Source organism: Brugia malayi (assembly GCF_000002995.4).
Source record: "Brugia malayi strain FR3 genome assembly, contig: Bm_v4_Chr4_scaffold_001, whole genome shotgun sequence".
Taxonomy (NCBI): Eukaryota; Metazoa; Nematoda; class Chromadorea; order Rhabditida; family Onchocercidae; genus Brugia; species Brugia malayi.
The window spans coordinates 8848848-8868454 of record NW_025062478.1 but is presented as its reverse complement, the minus strand read 5'-3'; the positions used below and the strand labels follow the sequence as shown (position 1 = coordinate 8868454).

Genomic DNA, 19607 nt, shown 5'->3' with positions numbered 1-19607 from the left:
AATATCAATTTCTTGTATTGTTTGCAACAAAAAAAAGCAAAAAATGATGAAAGATTATTATTTCTACCGAAATATTTCAAATTTCTATCCATGAATATTATTTGATATATTCATTGAATGTAGTGAATAAAGCAAAAACCTTAAAAAATATTATTATTTCTTGGATATTGGTAATTTCGCCGGAAAAAAAATGAAGGGAAAACGAACTCTCTGCTCAGTTCCTGAGGGAAGTACTAAAAACCGGAAATGTCTTATATGATAGAGAGCATTGCAGTGGTAATTGATATTTTGTAGAATTAAAATAAATAGACTTTTGTCCAGTAAAACGCTTATACCATCGTAAATATCGCGGTTTCCTTCCCAGAAGCGCTAATGATATTTCAAAACTTCGAACTATCAGAATTTGACGGCTATCTCCTTATCTATCAGCTTACTTCTATCTCTTTTGAGACGAAGAAAAACAAAAGACGTGTTGAATAATTATCCTTGCCTCTATTATGGTAATAAAGATATTTATAAATTTAATGAATGATAAAATGGAATTCTTCAGTTAAAAGAAGCAATAAATCATAAGTCAATTATATAATTTTATCGCAATTCTGACAAATTTCTCGTCTTTTTTTTTTCGATGAATAAACATGCAAAAAGGTAAAATTGCAAATTTTTGTTTTGTTTATCAGCTATTTGTTCATAATTAGTAAATAATCAATATAAGTTAGAGTTTAGATTTAATTCATGAAAATAGGGGAATTTGCGAAATAACGTGCCGATGTGATTTGAGAAACAAAATTAATCATTATAGTTCTTGTCATAGTTTAAGAATGGTACCTAAGTTGAAAATGAGTCACACATAAATAAATTGTAAATTATTTAGTCATCCTATGATTAAGCAAACGATCATTGTTCTTTTTTTAGAGGTTGGCCTATAAACACAAACTGAGCTGTAATATTACAAGTTCAAATGTCTAAAAAGTGCACTTAATCGTCTTATCAAGCAGATAAGAGCTGATTAGAAAAGTGAATCTAACTTTTCAATCATTCACTTGCATCTATGTAATCATTTCATCTAAACATTTTGTCTTTTTTAATGTTGACTGTTCTTCGGTGACTGTATTAGTTAAAGGATGATAATATGAATTGATTAGTTCTCAAATCTAGCAATAACTTTAAAACCATTTTTAAAAATTTCAAGATCTTATAATTTCATATGAAACTATTAAATTATTAGTATCAAACTATCTATCACCTTATCATCTATCTTTTACGATAACCCTATATCTTGCACAAATGATCCAAGGTGATAGTTACCGGTTATGCTGGAAATGTTGTATTATTCTAGTCGAATGTTATTACAATTCAACGAGATTCGCTAGTTACCGTAATTTTCACGATTTTATTCATTTGTAATGTCGCTATTGTCTTACTTAGTGAATGAAAACTGCAGTGGTTTTAATAGTTTTATATCATATAACGTTCATAGTTGACGCGGCTGTAAGTCGTGTCACTGTGAAGAGAACTCATTCTATACGGCAACAACTTTTACGGTACTTACAGTTTTTTTTCTTTTTAAATTGGTCGTTAATTTCGAATATTTAAGTACAAGTCGAAAGAAATAATCTTTATTAATTTTCACACCCTTTTTTATACTTTTTTCAATTCATTTATGTTTGATAAGTAATAATAAGGAGGAAAACAAACAAAAAAGAAAAATACAATTCCCAGACATTTGATGAAATTCAATACCGAATATTTATAGAGCCGGAAAATTAAAAGAATACAACCGGTTAGTCCAACCAGTACTGAGAGAAACCGGAATGACTGGATTTCTAGAATATATGGATAATATCTATCTAATCAATATCACTATCGGATCACCGCGTACATCCATTTTCTTTTTCATCCTTCCACAACCTATAAAAGTCAATAAATTTATAAATCACTGAAGAAATTATCCTCGAATGTCGAATTCTATATGGTTTGATAGATTATCGTATCACTTTTAAATTTTGTTAAATCTTTTTTAAGTGAAACCATTTTCTAGCACTAATGATTATATTAATTCATTTTTTTGTCTTTAAAATGATCAATCAGAAAGACAGCCATCGTTCTCATGAACTTTCCTATTTTCAGCACAAAATTTGAAAGTTGTCCCCGATACAGGAAGTTCAGATTTATGGGTCATTTCTATTGACTGTAAAAGTAATTCATGCATAGAGGGAGGAAATATGCACACAAAAAACCGATTTGATCCAAGGTTTTTACTCTTGTTTAAGTTCTTAAAAGTGATAAGTTATCAGTTAAAGTTATAAAATACTGATTGAATTCAATTCATGCACTATCAAAATTAAGTTGAACAGTGCTAAAAAATATTCCAAAATGCAAATTAGTGATGTATTATCGTTGATTTTTTAATTTATTAGCTTTTATTAAGATATATTTCTTGCAGTAAATCTTCAACATATTCATCTTATGGCCAAAACTTTTCAATAACTTATGCATTAGGCTATTCCAAAGGTATACTTGGGATTGATCAACTTTCAGTGAGTTTTTAATTCATCAATATTTTCACTTTTTAAACAGATTTAGTGGAAAATGGATGCTTTTGCAGTATTAGTAAGATATCGAAATAGCTTACTCAATTACATTTCAGATATTTCCATTGCTATTATAATAAACGAAGTATTAAGCCTATTGATTTGTTATCTTTCTTTAAATGGCAATAATACAGCTACGACTAACTCCTTATGTAATAATTAAAATTAGCTTACTTTAATTTTTCCTTATTTTTTTTATTTCCTTTAACCTAAAAGTAGAGTATTTGTAGTTTGCTGATTTAACAGTTGCTAATCAAATATTCGGTCTAGCAAATCATATTGCCATTAGCTTCGGTAATTTCTCGATGGATGGTATAATGGGTCTCGCTTGGCCAGCCCTTTCATCATTCCAGGTTACACCGCCGATGCAAAATATAATTAGCGAACTGGATTTTCCAATAATGACAGTTTACCTATCTCCGTAGGTCTTATAATTGATCGTCACTTAACGGATATATTTTAACAATTTTAATTGTAAGAGATATTAAATTACAAACTATTTATTCTCAAGAAGTAAACATGAATTGATCAACTTTAAACTATTTTTTAATATGTAATGCATTACAAGAGATACAGAAAAGTTCTGTGGTTCGAAAGGTGGAAATAAGATTGCTTACCGAACAATTTTTGATTTCCTGCCAAGAATATGCTTGAGTATAAGACTTTGTTTACTAGAACATTTCTAAAAACACAATTTATAGATATTTGGAAACATCAATGGATGAAACTGATGGAGGTGTAATCACTTTTGGTAATTTTGACTTTGATAATTGCGAAACAGTAGAGCGATGGGTACAGATAACCTCTCAGACGTTCTGGCAATTCACCATAAAAGGGTAAACAAACTCTTATAATTTTAACGAACATTTTCTTTTCAAAATTGGTTTCCAGCTTAATAAATTCTTTACCAGTTTGCAGATTTTCTATAAGTTTTCATTCTCATTTCTCTCAGTCATTATTTTAGAATTCATTTTTCTAACACCGAAAATGTATTCAAAGTTTGATTTCAATTTGTATAACTGTTGTATTAATTTTAAGTGAACGATATTAAAGTTATATATCAATATTACTCATTCACTGTTTTACCACTTTAAATTGCATATCATTTTCTAACTAATATTTATTCTGTTCACAGTGTAAAAGTTAATTTACACGAGACTACTAGTTGGCAACAAGCAATCTCTGATACTGGAACATCATACCTACAAATACCATCGTTCCTCATGAAATTAATGGTCCAAAACATCAATGCTACATATTCATTCGATTATGAAGCTTATATAGTTAATTGCGTTATGCAAGACATTGGTCCCAATATTGAAATTAATATCGATGGTATATATTATTCAATATTACCTGATCAATACATTCAAAAGGTATTGACAACTGTCATTTTATTCGATCAATCTAAACAATGAAACATTTGCCACAAGAAGAGATTTTCAAAATACTAATAATCATACCTGTATAAAGGTGACATTTTCTATGTGTTCTTATGCTTCTGGAGAAAATTGTATGAGTCATTCGTCATTTGAGCAATGATACGTCTTCTAGAAGTGTGCAATCAAATCATCCAGTTTATTTTACAGTATCTTAATGAACATGGTCAACCAGTATGCATCTTTGCTGCATTAGAGAATTACGGTGTCGGATTCAACCCATCCTGGATTCTTGGTGATGTCTTCATCCGTTCTTATTGCAATGTTTACGATTTCGCAAATGATCGCATCGGTTTCGCTGAAATTTTGTAGTGTCGCAATAATGGGAATCTACTTCAGACACTTTCAGAATTCATTCATATTGTTTCAGTTATTGTTCTCAATGACATTCAAATCAATACATATTTTTACAAAATGAAATATGATCAAAAATAAAAGTCTCACTTTCTTGATTTACATTTGCTAGTTCTTTTTCTCCAATTATTAAAAATTATTAGCAACATACCTAATTTGTTCTCTCTCTCTCCCTCTCTCTCTCAGGATATCTAATAAATTGTATTCCTTTCCTACATTTATAATGGGATTTCTGAGATTACTTGTTTAGATTACACATTCACATTTATGGCATTTCACTACAGCAAACTGCCATAAAATCGTATTAAATAAATGTAAAAATTAATTGCAAAAAAAAACATATTGTATATTTTGAAAAATATTTTTGTTTCATTGTGTCCTTCAAAGTTTTATTACTTACTGTTTGTATTTTTACGTATAATTCTACGTATAAATGCATTCAATAGTTGGAAGAATGAAATAATAATGGAATAAAATTATTTGTCATCGACTGATTGACTTTTCGGAAAGATTTCTCTCATGAATTGCTAAACTTCATGAAATTTTATCTAATTAGTTGTTTTAGTTTCATTCTAATTCATTTCATATTACAGCTAAATTTCCACATCCTTATTCCACTGATTTTCACCCAATTGGTTAAGCTGTTAAAAGTAAATGTGATAAGCAACTGCTTGATATGATAGATTTCATTGTTACTTCTGTTTGATACTGTAATCATTGTGTGATGTTTCGAAATGATGAATACTCTGAGTGGAATAATATATATTATCTATTGTCTTCTTTTATTCCTGTCTTTACCTGTCACTAAGTGAACAGTGCATGGCTCAAGTCTCAAAGACCTGTCAGTATCTGGCCTCAAAGTATCTGGCCAACTAATCTATGTTCACTTCATTCAATCTTCAAAATAAAAACCCTTTTTGTGTTATCATTAAAGTTCTACTTTATCTCTACTGTCAGCTACAAAAGAATATCGTACTACTGTTCACTGTCGTAATGACATCAAATTTATCTAATTACACGACTAAACTTGTTGGACAGTTTTATTTTCATGTCGTTACTGGTTTATCTCGAAATTTCATCTGGTCTTAATGATATTGTGTTTCAGCTTATCACTTTTTTCAAGCATTCCTCTTTTTCTAGCCTTGCTTCTTTTCTGATTTATTCCTGACCTTTCCTCTCCTTACTTTTAAAAAGAGTCAATATTTACTACACAATACAGTTGTAGAAAATACTGCCTAAAACATTTTTCAAATCTAAAGTATTGTAAGAAAGTATTCTCTAGCAGCCATCTCAAAGAATTTGCAAAAATACTGGAAGGAATTTTTGAAGAAAAAGTTAATAGGTATTCATTTTGAACTCTGTGAATGAGATGAATTGTTATCAGTTATATGGGATGCATAAATAACTGCGAGAAACGTGCTTGTTATTCTAGAGATATGCCGAAGTATTACTGTGATTACTGTGACACATTCCTGACGCATGACTCACCATCTGTTCGGAAAACTCATAACGGTGGCCGAAAACATAAGGTTTGTTCAAGTTGTTATACGCAAAAGTGGAATGATTTGGTACAGACATTATGAATGTGTTTTAAGAATCCTTTATAAGAAAAGCTGGTAGTTATTGCATAAGATGAAATCTTCCACATTTCCATGATCAGAATTCCAAGGTAGTTTATGTGTTGCACTGTACGAACGTTTAAAACCAAAATAAATTTTATCATTTTTTACTCTGTGGTGCTTACCTTTACCTTGATTGTTCAAAGCAGAATTCTTTCATGAATGTCAGACGAATTAATACATTTATTATGCGTTTATGCTGTTACTTATTTTATGAAATGAAACCTAATTAAAAAGTTACGGAGTCCAGCAGATGTTCTTGTCTCTAGGGATTAAAAAGTCGTAGTCGGAGATGATCAAGCAGAAATTTTTCTTTTATTTTTTTATAGCTAAGCAGAATATCCATTTCAGGAAAATGTACGAATGTTCTATCAAAAATGGATGGAGGAGCAGGCGCAGAAATTAGTGGATGCCACTGCGCGAGCATTTACCCAAGGACGCATGGGTAGTAGTCAAGGAACTGCTCCCCGAATGCCTATGGTACTTTTTCTTTGAATTTTGCGTGAGGATAATTTCAAGACCTTACTTTTGTTTTTCGTAAAAAACTCTTTTTCCTTATATGTATAAATGATGCTGCACAATCTTTTGATTGACTGGTTTTTTTAAATCTTGTACTGTTTATAGAACAGACTTAAGCTTTAATATTGAAGTTTTACATTTTTTCACGGCAAAAAATTTGAAGCAAATATTCTTTGGAAACCAATTATTTTAGTGGATAGATCTTTATTTATTTTGGTGTACTTCAGAACTTAGATTAGTTAAGTAGGTTTCTTCTTTTCTTGACTTGCATAAAAAATACATAAAACATTACTACATCTTTTACTTCTCTTATATGAGGTGTCTTGTTTTCAAAAAATTCCGGACGAAGTATTTAGTCTTGGATTCGTATACTTTAGTGTTCATTCTCGCATGAAAAATAATTCATATATCTAGAAAATTTTCAGTTCTTGCTTTAATTTATATTTGAAATATCCTCATTGAATTTTTAGGCAGTAAGTGGACCAAGACCACCCATTATGACACCAGTTGGTGGTCCACCGGTTCGAGGTCCAATGCCATTTCCTTATCCACCAATGGGTGCTCCAATGGGACCGCCAATGATGATGAGGCCACCGTTCATGATGCCGACTGGACCACGCCGAGAGATACGATAGTAGTTTTACTACTGTTTAGTTATTTTGGGGAAATGATAGTCCCTGTGCTATGTTTCAAATGTTGCAGCCAGATTTGGCAAAACATCAGCTCTACAAAGATCATTTGAGGAATAATTGTTTGGATACCATCTTCCACAGTTCTAGGTTTAATTGAATGAAGTAAAAAATTATGCTTCATTTTCCAAATTGTTCCGTTGTTTCATTGTTTTCAATTCCTTTTTTGCTTTTATGTTAATAATTCTGTTCACGAACTGATAAATTACGATGTATCAAGTTGAAAGCTTATATATTGCGCAGTTTTTAAAGAAAAACTGTATTCATCCTTGAAAATAGGTGTATGGGAGACTACATGACATTGGGAGAATAGTTAAAATCTATTTAACAAGGGAAAAAAAAAAAAGCGTAAAAGGTGGAAATAGTATTAAACGATATAAATGAAGAGAGTACGTAGCACTGGTAAAAACATATTTGAATATAGATAGGGGAAATGATGGTGATTTCAATGTTACCGTAAAGCCTAATTGTGAGTATTCATTTTTTTTCTTCTTTCGGGTAAATCCGTTTAATTTGATGTCCATGAGATGATGGTTTATATAAGTTTTATTTCTGTTGTTTTGTTTCCTAAACTTTCATCCTCGCATTAGCACCATTATCATTTATTGGATTTGTGACAAGCAGTATTGCAGAATCAAGTGCATTCATTTAAACTTATATATTACTGGAAATAAAACTTCTTTATTTGCTCATGCCGACCAATTCGAATGCGGAGAAATTGCGAAAACAAATTCGCAAAGCATTTCAAATGCGCGCACTCACATTAAGCAAGTAAACGTTTCTGTTGTAGAGCTCGTACTGCCTATTCTCATTGATTTTAATTCTCGTAGATTTTTGTAGTGCTTAAAATCTGAAGAGATTCAAATAATAATTTGTTGGTGACTGTTCGCAGGGAGGCTATGGAATATGCTGTCCAGATTCTGGTAGATTTACAAAGCGAAGAGCGAGTCAGGTGGATAAACAAAGTTATTAGTGTGTTGTCGAAACAGAAGGGTATGTTTCTATAGATATACACTCTCAAAGAAGGTTCACATTACATTGACCTATCATTCTTAACTTCAAATTCACTTCTGAAACAACGTTACTTCTCGAGATTGGATATACCTAAATATAATCATGAGATGTCGATTTAAAAAGTAGATTATAGAGATTCTCCACAATTACGTATTTCAGCAAGCGGACCAGTACTTTCGTTCAATGAATTCAAGTCGGCTGTTAATGAATGTGCTAGCAGTCGTTCCTCAAAACAGTTAGCTTTTTTTTTTTTTTATTTTTCTGGTTTTAATTAATCATTCCTTCTTTAGGTTATGCAGGATTATAAAGGTAAATTCAAGCTGATATTAGAATCAACTCATTAGTGATATCGGTTATTCATTAACGGTAAAATGAGTACAATTTAAGCACAAAATATAATACTCTATACTGGTTTCAGTACTTGAACAAGATAGAGTGTTAACTGTGTGTCTATGAAGATGAAGTTTTTTATGTTCATGAAAACTTACATGTTAAAAAACTTACATGTGTGTGTTCTGTTTGGGCAATTAACTAAGGAGGGCCAGTACGAAAGGTATAATTCTTTTTAGTCAATAGAAATTTATGTTGAATTTCATTTTTCTTAATTGCTGTGGGAATGATTGTAAATAGTTGTTTTTTTTTTTTTAAATAGTCACATAACCTAACCTTGATCTAGATTAACTTTTTTTATGAATTAGTTGAATAAAACTAAATTCTACTGCAGAGAATCATTAATTCGTGTAATTGATTTGTTCACTGTTCCACGTTTACGGTATGATGAACAACGTAAGATGTTAGTTGCAGTAGATGGTCTATCATCTGCTATAGGACAAAGTAATGATGCGAAGATTTTATACAGAGAACGTTTGAAACTTGTCATGCAAGTTAGTTAACTTTTTAATTTGTTCGAACAATATTGCTGTTGTTATACATCTATTATTATTATTATCATTATTGTTATTATTACTATTATTATTATCATTATTTGTTATTAAATTAGTTATTAATTATATTAATTTTATAAATTTTAGGAAATTTTTATGTTTTTGCTGATTTTTACAGGTTTTTGTTTTTATAAATTTTTCACTTTTTTTTGCAAGCTTTTGGTAGTGTTTATTAATTTTTTCGATGGTTAAATCAGCTGTAATCCATTTTCAGCGTGCATTACGAAACTCTGCGTTTGAGCATTATCAATTATGCACGGTGGAAGCTCTACTAGGCACTCCAGAAAGATCAGATAATTCGGTGTTAATAGGAATGTTAACTCAGAGGGATCCTGGAGTTTATGAAATCGAGGATCTTACAGGTAAAAGCAAATAGTTATTTATCTTTTTTTTATTAAAATTACCTAAGTTCCAAAGCATTAAATAAACAAGTACGATTGATTAGTGTTAATTTGGTTTCTGATACAACTGCGTAAAAGATTATGTCGGGGTTTGCAGGCGCTATAGAAGTTGATCTTAAGGAAGCGACCTTCCACAAAGGTCTTTTCACCGATGGCTGTATAATGATGTTGGAAGGTCGATCTGTTGGCGGCTTATTTCGTGTTAGTGCTGTTGGTCTTGCACCAGTTGAAAGTGCTACAGTTACAAGAAATTACTTTGGAGTAACGAACTGGTTTGGTGGTGAAGGTACAGTTGCCTGTGGCTCACAGATTCGACTTCGAACACTATGCGAACGAAATGATAGAACAAGGTTCATCCTTATGTCAGATGTATGGCTGGATGATTCAAGGGTTAAGTCGTTCTCTCTTTTCAAAGACGCTGGTTCAAACATCGTTAAGCACTTTTTTAATAAATTTAAAAAAAAATTTCCCTGTTCTGTGAAGGTTTAAGTGATGCTTTTTGCCGATATTTTAAAAAATCTTTTTTAGATATTGAGTGCAATCAATGAGCTTATATTTGCTTTCACAGATTCCCAGTTGCTTGCATTCATTATATGTGGTAATTTCTGTTCTCAGATGGGTACAGCTGACTCATATCATCGCACTTATGGTTTGTTTTCCACATTATGTCATTAAGCGTTTCGTGGAACGTAGCTTACTCTACCATATTTTATCGTAGTTGCCCATGTTTTTGCATTTTGTGTGGATAATGACCGCACTCTTTCATTATTTTCCCAAAGTTGCACAGGCAAGATTTACTGTTTAGATAATCCACTTTCTTATCTAAACGTGAGGATATATAATTTCTCAACACTAGTGTTTTTGAATGAATCTAATTTCATATGGATTTCGTCGCTTGGCATCTATTTTGCAAAAAGATATATTTGCTGATCGTAATGTTCATTTTATATTCGTCCCTGGTCCAGATGATCCTTCACTGAATTCGATATTGCCACGGTAAGCACTTATAGAGTTTCTGAGCCTACATAATCGATATATATTGAATCGATTACCATTTGGTTCATTACTTCTCAATTTTATAGTGAAAAACTTTTTGAAAAAAAAAATACTGGGCTTTTTTTTAAATGTATGCCTCTCAGACATTTTATCTGACTTCAGCAAATACTTTTTTTTAAAGACATGAAGCCATACTGTTGTAAATTGTTATGCTCATGTTACATTCAATTTACGTTCGTTTTAAAATATCTCATTTCTGTTTTGTATTGGATCAACGTGGTTTTGCATGCTTTGTTGAATTTTAGTCAAACACACATGCTGCTTATCAGTTTGAAAGAATCGCTTTGGGTTTGTGGTTCCTGCATTTGAATTCCAAATTACTAATTTCCAAAAAAAAAAAAAAATTACATGCTTTGGTATAGTTTAACATATATAGATATTTTATCTATAGTTTTAAGTTTCCATTTACAGGCCACCATTACCATTTCAACTTTTCGAACTAATGAGAGATGTACCGAATTGTTCGTTTGCATCAAATCCATGTCGTATACAATATACCAATCAAGAAATTGTCATCATGCGTCATGATTTGGTTGAAAAAATGTGCAGAAATAGTATTCATATGCCGTCAACTACTGCCGACATTCCAGAACATGTAAATTTTTTTTTTCAATATTCCTATTTTAGAACAAATTTTACTGATGTTTATTTACTGTTTTACTGATGTTTAGAGTTTTACTGATGTTTATTTACTTTTCTTTCAGCTTTAAAAAGTTTCACAATCTATTTTGATGCTATAGGTTCTTTTTGGTTATCTTATATTGTTCTGTATTAGATAAAATTCAATATGGTATAGTTGCAGCACTCTGTTTGTCCCAGCGAAGTTCATATATCTTAGGCTGATATTTAAAATAAGATTTTTGACAAAATGGTGTGAAAGTTGTAAATTCACCTATACTGTTTAAAAAATGATTATATTGCAGTTCTGTCATACAATCGCTTCCGTTGGACACTTGTCGCCACTACCACTACACATATCACCTGTTATTTGGCAAATGGATAGCTACCTTACACTGTATCCTTTACCAGATCTCGTTGTCATCGCTGATAAATTCGAACATTTTCATTACCAATTGGAAAATACTTTGTTTGTTAATCCAGGGTCCTTCGCTCGTACTGACCTCAATTTTTATGTATATTACCCAGCACTGCGTACGGTTGAGGTATGTTCTGCTGATCAGAATGCTACTGGAGCTCCTGAATAATTCTGTTTTGTTTGTTAAAGAATAGAATTTCGAATTGTTACTAGTCACTTAGCCGAAATTAAGCAATGTCAAAGATGAGCCCTACAAATAATGCCTTAGGATGGTATTCCAAGAGCAATAAATTGAAAAGCTTTCTGTTCGATTTATTGCTGCATGGAATACCTTTTAAAGTAAGAGGTCCATGCAAAGTAATAGGTAAAAAATTAATTTAGGTTTATTCTTCTGGTCGTTAGTCTGTTCGCTTGATTTTTAAGTTATAATGGAAACTTGGTTACCTTTGTATGTTTTATAATAGAATGATTTGCACGCTGAATAAATTTGTTCTAAAAAGCATGAAATACATTAATCAATTGCATTTAGGTTATAGACAGAAGTAAATAATTTCAAAAATGAAGCAAATGAATGAAAAAAGCCAGTCTTACATCAAATTGACTATTGTAAGTGCTACAGCGGTAATTGTTTCGTGACGAAAAAATACGGTGAAATCAAAAGCCGTACCTGAAAGAGATGCATAACGATAGACAGGTGTAGTAGTAAGAGGTTATTGAATATAAACCATTGGAATGTATTAGCGAAGTCAATCTGTGAGGATACTTTCACTGCTAACCTAACACATATCCAAAGTATTTGAATGTATGTGTATATGTCATGCTTACTCTTTAAGGCCTTTTAGGAGCAATGCATGCAGAGTTAATATATATATATATACATGTACACACACACATCGATTGCTTGTTGTATTTACTAGCAATGAAGGAGCAATGCTTCTCAAGTTTAAAGCTTCACATCTGATTGAGGGGTGAACATCGTTCCGTTAGCTAATTCATTTTTTTTGTCTCCAGCGGTGGTGTCGCACATGACTAGAAATGATGACATCATAAATAGCTATCCGAATGACCACTGTAATGAATTTCACATAAAAATATGTCGTTAGTTCAATAGAGATTCTTCCATGTGTTTACAGCATGCATTTAATGTCATCACAAAGGTGTTATCCCAGCCATTTTTGCATATTTTTGCTCTAAAGAATTTCGCGTTCTATTCTAATTTGACATAATGGCAATTCTCTTAATCAGTATTATCACAGTTTTACTTTTTACTCTTCCGACAATTTATTATTAAATTTATCAGTTAATAAATTCATTGCCAACATTCATTTACAATGACTTTTCAGCTCAAGCTATCATTATTATCAGTTATTGAGAAATTTTAATAATTTGTTCATAAAAAATTTTGTTTTCATGAAGAGATATAAATTTAAAGAATTCATGTTGATATTTTGGTAGCTAATCACCACTATTTGAACAGCAGACATGATTTCTTTTTCTTTCGTTCCTAATAGAGTTTTCATTTATTTTCACAAAGCTTGAATTGTGAAAACTCTAATTTGAAATCTCATTATTTAGCCTTAATTTTTATTTCTTCCAATTTAATAACAGAATTCTTAATCATGTAAATACTGTCTAAAGTAAATTTAAAACTTTTTTTCGCATTATACAGAATTGGCCAGTTAAAACTAATTTATTTCGAAAATGTTCAAAAAACGGAAGGAATCGGTAGTTTTATGTACAGGGAAGGCGGTGAGTTATTAAGCTTTCATTCGGGAAGATGCATGCTGCGGGAAATGATTGCTAATGACGATTGCGCTTTCTTGCCATTAAGGCACAAGAAGAGAAAGATGAATAAGTCATATTTCCGGTCCTTTTTCGGTCGTTTCTCTATCATTTCCGATCTCTTTTCGTATCAATGCAGTCAATTTCCTAAATTTCTTGTTTATAGAAAGCCTCAGTTATTCGTAGAATTTAAAACCGATAATTCGGGGATTCATTTCCATTCAGTTCAATATTCCTAATTTTGCTTCATCTTTCTCTTTCTAAATAATTGATATGCTTCTAGCAAATATGATAAAATCAAATGTATTGCAGATGGAGGAAGATCGATTGGGAATGTCGATAACAGGTGATGTTACTGAGATTATCAAGGATACAAATGGTGTTATCGGTATATCAATCGGTGGAGGTGCACCATATTGTCCTTGTATCTATGTGGTACAGGTTTTTGAAAATTCACCGATGGCTTTGAATGGACAAATTCAAGCCGGTGACGAAATTATTAGGTGTAAATTTCATTTGAAATGATGTGATCAATTAATATGGTCAAAGTAATAGTGTCAGACATCTATCACAATAAATGTTTGAAATTTCATATCTTTTATTGAATTTGTATTGAAGTGTCAACATTGAGCTTAATTAGATCAATCAAAGTTAATTTTATCTTAACATTATATTATATTATACTTATTATACCAAAATTTAATTTAAATCGTATTCTTTTGCTTTTAGTGTAAATGGTATTTCGGTAAAAGGAGAAGATAAAACGGCGATTGCAAAGATGATTCAGGAAGCGGAAGGATCTGTTAAACTTGGATTCAATGTTCTTCATGCTGAAATAATAGATGTATCATATCATTAATACTATATTTTGTGAAGCAATAATTTCTAATCAGTTATTATATAATATTAAAACTTATAAGCACAATTTTATTTCCAGGGACATACACTAGACATAGCGTTGAAGAAGATGAAACATCGTGTGGTAGAATCAATAACTACCGAAACTGCTGATGCATTGGGATTATCTCGAGCAATTTTATGCAATGATCTTTTACTTCAGAAATTAAATCGTTTGGAACAATGCTCACAATTATACAAGAAACTTATCAAACATCTCAGTGCTCTACTTAATTCTCATTATCATATTGCCAAAACTCAAAAAGGTTTCTGTGTTTTTTTTTTTTTTTCTAATTAAACTGTAAAAATTATTCATAACAATTGAACAGTTTTTTTAAAAAAAAGAAAGAAATCAAGTGATAATTGAGCCTCTTTTTTTTTGGCTTATCATCAAGTTTCATTTTAGTTCATTTAAATACTATTTTAAGCAAATGATCTTAGTAACAAATGGAAACTTCTGAAGTTAAACTTTCCAATTTTATGCCTCGCATTATGATAGCAAAAAATAGTTTAATAACTGTCAAAAAATTATCCGTAACTTTGTTGAAAAAATGAATTATTAAATGATAGAAATTTTTTAATGAAATGACGTAGGATTTAATTGATTGGATTTGTTTTTTTTTTTTTTTTTGTTATATTTGTCTGATAATGCGTCACTTTGTTATTCTTCTTTATCGTCGTTTTCACAGCTGTTCGCCTTTCTTTCGAAAAATTGGCAAATTAAAAAAAATTTTTTTTTGTCACCAGAATCGTGACAGCTATACTTTCATCATTATTTCAAAAGCTGTGAGGCTTTTTTTTTGCATACCGATTGTTCAGAGCAATTTCAATAACTGATATGTGTCTCCGATATTATGACAAAAGTCGCTGAGAAGAGTATAAAAATAGCAAAGCATAAATTCAAACAAAAAAGGCTTATTTGCATTAACAAAATATATAAGAATTACTAAAGTATTAAAATTAAAATATCTCATCAACTGTTTCAAAAAAATTGCATTCTGTAATTTGTTGCAGAATTTGGTGATTTATTCTGTCAGATAGCAGCACGAGAAAGCTCTACAACAACCAATAAAGCATTGCTAACATTTGGCAATATGCATCGAACCATTGAAAAGCATACCGTAAAGTCAATCATTCATTTTATTACTCTCCTTTTTTTTGAATCTGATATCCAACAGACTGTGCCATTTCGAATTTATCATTCTGATTTGTAAATGATCATATGAAATAGGAGAAGACAGAAGAATAAGTTTGAATTGCATTTGAATTACAAATGAATTAGCATGTAGCGCGCTTACTTACCTCAGTGCTTATTGTATACGTTATTATAAAGTTACTATAAAATGCAAAAAAAGAAAAAAGAAAAGCAAAATGGAGAATAAAAAGTTTTTTGATGCATTAAAATATAGTAGTGAACAATGCATTGAAATACGAATAAATTATTAAATATTTTAAATAGCACATTAATCGTCATTAAACGACATGATCGACAACATTATTACATGCAAACTTATGGTTTATGATTTTTGGTCATTTACTTATCGATCCTTTTTTTTGCTTATTACGGATTCTTCTTTTTATTTTTGTTATTTTATTATTCTTTTTTTATTCTTTTTTTTTTTTAATAAATCGGTAAATCATGCAACAATTTGCACATTTTTCTCTAATATTCTTCTAATATTCCGTTGAAATCATTGTATTTTTCAAATAAGCATTACAATTTCTAATGAATTATATACAATTCAAATTTCAGATTGGTAAAAAGTCTACATCCAATAGTGCGTGACCTGAAAACATTTGTTGAAAAAGCAATTCCGGATACAAAACTAACTCTAAAGAAATACCTAGATGCTAAATTTGAATATTTGGCATTTTGTTTAAAGTTGAAAGAAATGGACGATGAAGAAGTAGAAGCAGCTAGTTACGATGAGCCGTTGTATCGTGTTGAAACGGGTAATTATGAATACAGGTTGGTTTCATAAACTACCCTACCTGTCGCATTTCTGTGTCTCCCATATGATTCACCTGTGGGACTTATAAAGCTCTTCCTAGCGTCATAGTCGGGTTTTGATAAAAGTTTATACAACAGGCAATAGGCATTAAAAAAGAGTTAGATGACACCAACCCATCACTAGAAATCTTCGGTGTTTTAAGCTTGTGAAACGTTTAGATATGTCACTCTAATTTCAGGCTGATGCTGCGCTGCCGACAGAATAGTCATGAAAAATTCATGAAGTTAAGGAGGGACGTCATGGAAAAGTTGGAATTATTGGATCAGAAACATGGTTTGGCACATTTTACAACTTTAGCTTATCTCGTACAGAGTTCAGTTTAATTCATGCAAATTGGACAATGGGCAATGCTTTATACATAGTTTGATCGTTCAGAGTTGTGAATAAAAGAAAAGAACTGAAAGAAAAAATCATTTTGCAAAAATTTCTAAGAAGTCTTTTTAGACCCGTTGTGATGCTTTTGATAATTAATTCAAAGTAGTTAAATATAATTATGCTGGATACATTTGTAGTGCAAGATATAGGCATTCATTTATCAAGTTTTGTGAAAGCTATAATGGAAACACACGCGGAATGTCGAGATGCGATTTCCGGAGCAAATGGATTATTTCCGATTGATATTGACCTCGAGCAAGTGTGTTATCATAATTAAATCATTATTACGATTAGTATTAGTGACTTTAATAATTGCAGTATTACTCTTATCGCAACAACTTAATCTATCATAATAGTTTTTACCAGCAAAGCTGTGTTATTTTATTTCATTCATAGAAAATTAACATCATCTCATTAACACAATTTCCGTTTTCAATGCAAACATTTTAGTTTAATTATTAACATATCATATTGATGTAATTTTATAACAGATCATCCACCGATACAATACTAGCGGTCGACTGGAGGAAGAAGAGGAAGAGATTGATAAGATGGAAATAGTGGAGGAGCAGAAATCCGAGGATCTGCTGGATTTATCTTGATGTCCAGTTGATCTCACTCTTGTACTTCAAATGCGAACAGAATTGAAGATACAAATAATTGTTTGTTGTACATATTCGATTGATTTAAATCATAGAAAAGCTCAACTTCTCATCCACGCTATTTTGCAACAACAAAAAATAAAAAATAAGAAAAAATTATGAAAGGAAAAATGAAATCTTCATCTAATTCAGAATCTCAACAAAGGCAAAAGGCTTCATCTTAATTATTAATGAGCTTCAACAGCAATTTTGCTTTGTTGTTCTGGACATTGTTATTTGTGAAGACGTCTCGCGTGCAAAATTATTTTACGTATCATAACAGTAAAATGCATTTCAAATGCGCACATATCTGGTCATTTTATTCTGCAAAAAGTGTTCGTCCTCAACGGAATGTTTATTCTTTTACCATTCCACTGAAAATGGCGGATTTAAATTTCAGTGAAGTGGTGGAAGAATGAATGTTTGGAAAGGAAGGGAGCAAAGCAATGCGTGGCGGTCGAGAGCGAAACACAATTGATCCTAAAGATTTAGCGCTTTGAGGGCTCCTAGATTAGTGATCAGAGATCAGCAAGGAGTGAGCTAAGATCCATGGTGAAGTTCACTCGGGCACTATCAGTGACGACAAGCTAATGGCGCAATTATCTATCGTCACCTACCCTCAACACCCTTTTCTGTGTTCCCTCCTGCGAAGCCGACAAGAATGGCGCAAATGCTGTATGTGATATGTGACACAAGATAAGTCCAAGGGTTACAGGTGACTAGAGAGAGGGAGAGATACAGACTCGGCGGGTACGGCAAATGCGCACTCGCCAATAGATAGTTCCTTCTGTCGTGCAGCGCTGCTATTGACATATGCGCTCCAACCACTATCCTTCACGACGTTATTTGCCTTGTTATTCTCTGCTACGGGCGCAAATGTTTTCCATCCCTTCCTTTCTTTCTCTGATCTCCTGTCTTTTCATGTCAAGACATATCTGTGGTAGGATGGAAGAGAGGGCACCTGCCGATGACACAACTGCGCCCCTCACCCTAAACAACTCTTCCTCCCTTCGTCAGCTTCCTTCCCGTATCCGTTCTACAAGCAAGCAATACCCCGGCTTCTCCGCTATTGTTTACTCGTTATTTGTAAATTGTCATGGAATAAGGCTTGTCCTGCTTGCATGCTTGCATGCAATCTGCAACTGGAAAGTTGAGTTTAGTAAAGTTTGCTAGTTAAGGAACCGTCCACCACTGCTTCGTTCTCCTTCTTCATCTTTCAGTTTATAACTTTTAATTTATAACTTCCGCGTCGTTATTGTCATTGTTCCGGAAACGAATTAGTGAATCCTGAAAGAGGATACTTTTAAATTATGAATATTTCTATATTGTATGAGAGTGAGTAAAAATAGTAGTAGTAAATATTGTACTATCTCCTGTTCAACATCGTGACATAATCCGGTTTACATCTGAGAGGTAGGATATTTCTTCACAACTTCTACAGCTTACTATTCGTTAACTTAATCGAAATTGCTTTCTGGCCTGTCTTGGGTAACTAGTCATCTACTTAGGATACCCAACATAGGAAAGCTACCCATGAAATTTAGTTCAAAAAGTCCAGTGATTTCCGGTATGTCTCATTCGGTTATTCGAACCACAGGGAATGATGTCAACATATGTATGTCTCTTTTTTGTTTTACATTTGAGTTGTGCCGGGAAAGGACCGCGGCATATTCGGCACTTGTCATCTCCTCACATTGCCCTCTCTCTCTCTCTCTCTCCCTCTGATTCCTACTCCATTACATATCTGAATTGGGAGTATCTTTATGTTCATAATTATCTTGAATAAACGAAACAACCACATGACCTGTTGGGGTTATGATTGACCATCAAATTATTACTCCATCGATTGCTGCTGACCAATCTGTGATTCATATCAATTATCCGACCTCTGCAAATTTTTTAAATGAAAGAGATACCTCCAAAGAGCGGATGTTTTGTTACAGTAGAGAGAATAGAATAGGAAAAACAATGTAACTGTAATGCCGTAAATGTGAAAAGAGCATTAGCAGAAAATTAAAGGTTAAAGGTTAGCAGCGTCCTGAATATGTCGAAAATATTTTGTGAAGTTTGAAGACGTCTTGGTTACAAGAAAATATCTGTGACTGTTGATTCCTTTCCAATACATCATTCCATGAAGTGGAAGTTCGTTATTTTTATAACTATTACACGTAATATGGAGTACATTTCATCATCTCAGTTACTTTAACTTTAAGTAACAATAGGTTAAATTTTAAT

At 31.9% G+C, this 19607-nt stretch overlaps 5 protein-coding genes across 8 annotated transcripts; all 5 read left to right on the top strand.

Moving 5' to 3' along the window:
- Positions 1-1431: 1431 nt before the first annotated feature.
- On the top strand, positions 1432-4345 carry Bma-hrg-7 (aspartic protease BmAsp-1, identical; the record flags this gene model as incomplete). Its single annotated transcript, XM_001898359.2, has 8 exons — positions 1432-1544; positions 1757-1878; positions 2131-2254; positions 2447-2540; positions 2825-3015; positions 3296-3430; positions 3730-3970; positions 4184-4345. 8 exons carry the CDS (start codon positions 1432-1434, stop codon positions 4343-4345), a joined length of 1182 nt encoding a protein of 393 aa, XP_001898394.1.
- Positions 4346-5775: 1430 nt separating this feature from the next.
- Positions 5776-7160, top strand: Bm3183 (the record flags this gene model as incomplete). 2 transcript variants are annotated; one of them, XM_043082182.1, is made up of 3 exons in its annotated part: positions 5776-5916; positions 6358-6486; positions 6996-7160. In XM_043082182.1, the coding sequence occupies 3 exons, from the start codon at positions 5776-5778 to the stop codon at positions 7158-7160; spliced, it is 435 nt and encodes a 144-aa protein (XP_042938116.1). The 2 variants fall into 2 exon arrangements, with proteins under 2 accessions (XP_042938116.1, XP_001898395.1); XM_001898360.1 differs by having other exon boundaries at positions 5824-5916.
- A 745-nt stretch (positions 7161-7905) lies between these two features.
- On the top strand, positions 7906-10248 carry Bma-pole-2.2 (DNA polymerase epsilon subunit B, putative; the record flags this gene model as incomplete). 2 transcript variants are annotated; one of them, XM_001898361.2, is made up of 7 exons in its annotated part: positions 7906-7985; positions 8107-8207; positions 8388-8463; positions 8953-9112; positions 9387-9534; positions 9671-9963; positions 10102-10248. In XM_001898361.2, 7 exons carry the CDS (start codon positions 7906-7908, stop codon positions 10246-10248), a joined length of 1005 nt encoding a protein of 334 aa, XP_001898396.1. The 2 variants fall into 2 exon arrangements, with proteins under 2 accessions (XP_001898396.1, XP_042938115.1); XM_043082181.1 differs by lacking the exon at positions 7906-7985 and having other exon boundaries at positions 8114-8207.
- A 190-nt stretch (positions 10249-10438) lies between these two features.
- On the top strand, positions 10439-11834 carry Bma-pole-2.1 (pole2 protein, putative; the record flags this gene model as incomplete). The annotated part of the gene is made up of 3 exons (XM_001898362.1): positions 10439-10569; positions 11041-11224; positions 11553-11834. 3 exons carry the CDS (start codon positions 10439-10441, stop codon positions 11832-11834), a joined length of 597 nt encoding a protein of 198 aa, XP_001898397.1.
- A 1925-nt stretch (positions 11835-13759) lies between these two features.
- On the top strand, positions 13760-17333 carry Bm6911 (protein kinase C-binding protein PICK1, putative; the record flags this gene model as incomplete). 2 transcript variants are annotated; one of them, XM_001898363.2, is made up of 8 exons in its annotated part: positions 13760-13950; positions 14177-14291; positions 14385-14610; positions 15359-15470; positions 16098-16313; positions 16535-16629; positions 16869-16990; positions 17223-17333. In XM_001898363.2, the coding sequence occupies 8 exons, from the start codon at positions 13760-13762 to the stop codon at positions 17331-17333; spliced, it is 1188 nt and encodes a 395-aa protein (XP_001898398.2). The 2 variants fall into 2 exon arrangements, with proteins under 2 accessions (XP_001898398.2, XP_042938114.1); XM_043082180.1 differs by lacking the exon at positions 13760-13950 and having other exon boundaries at positions 14226-14291.
- Between the last annotated feature and the right edge of the window lie 2274 nt (positions 17334-19607).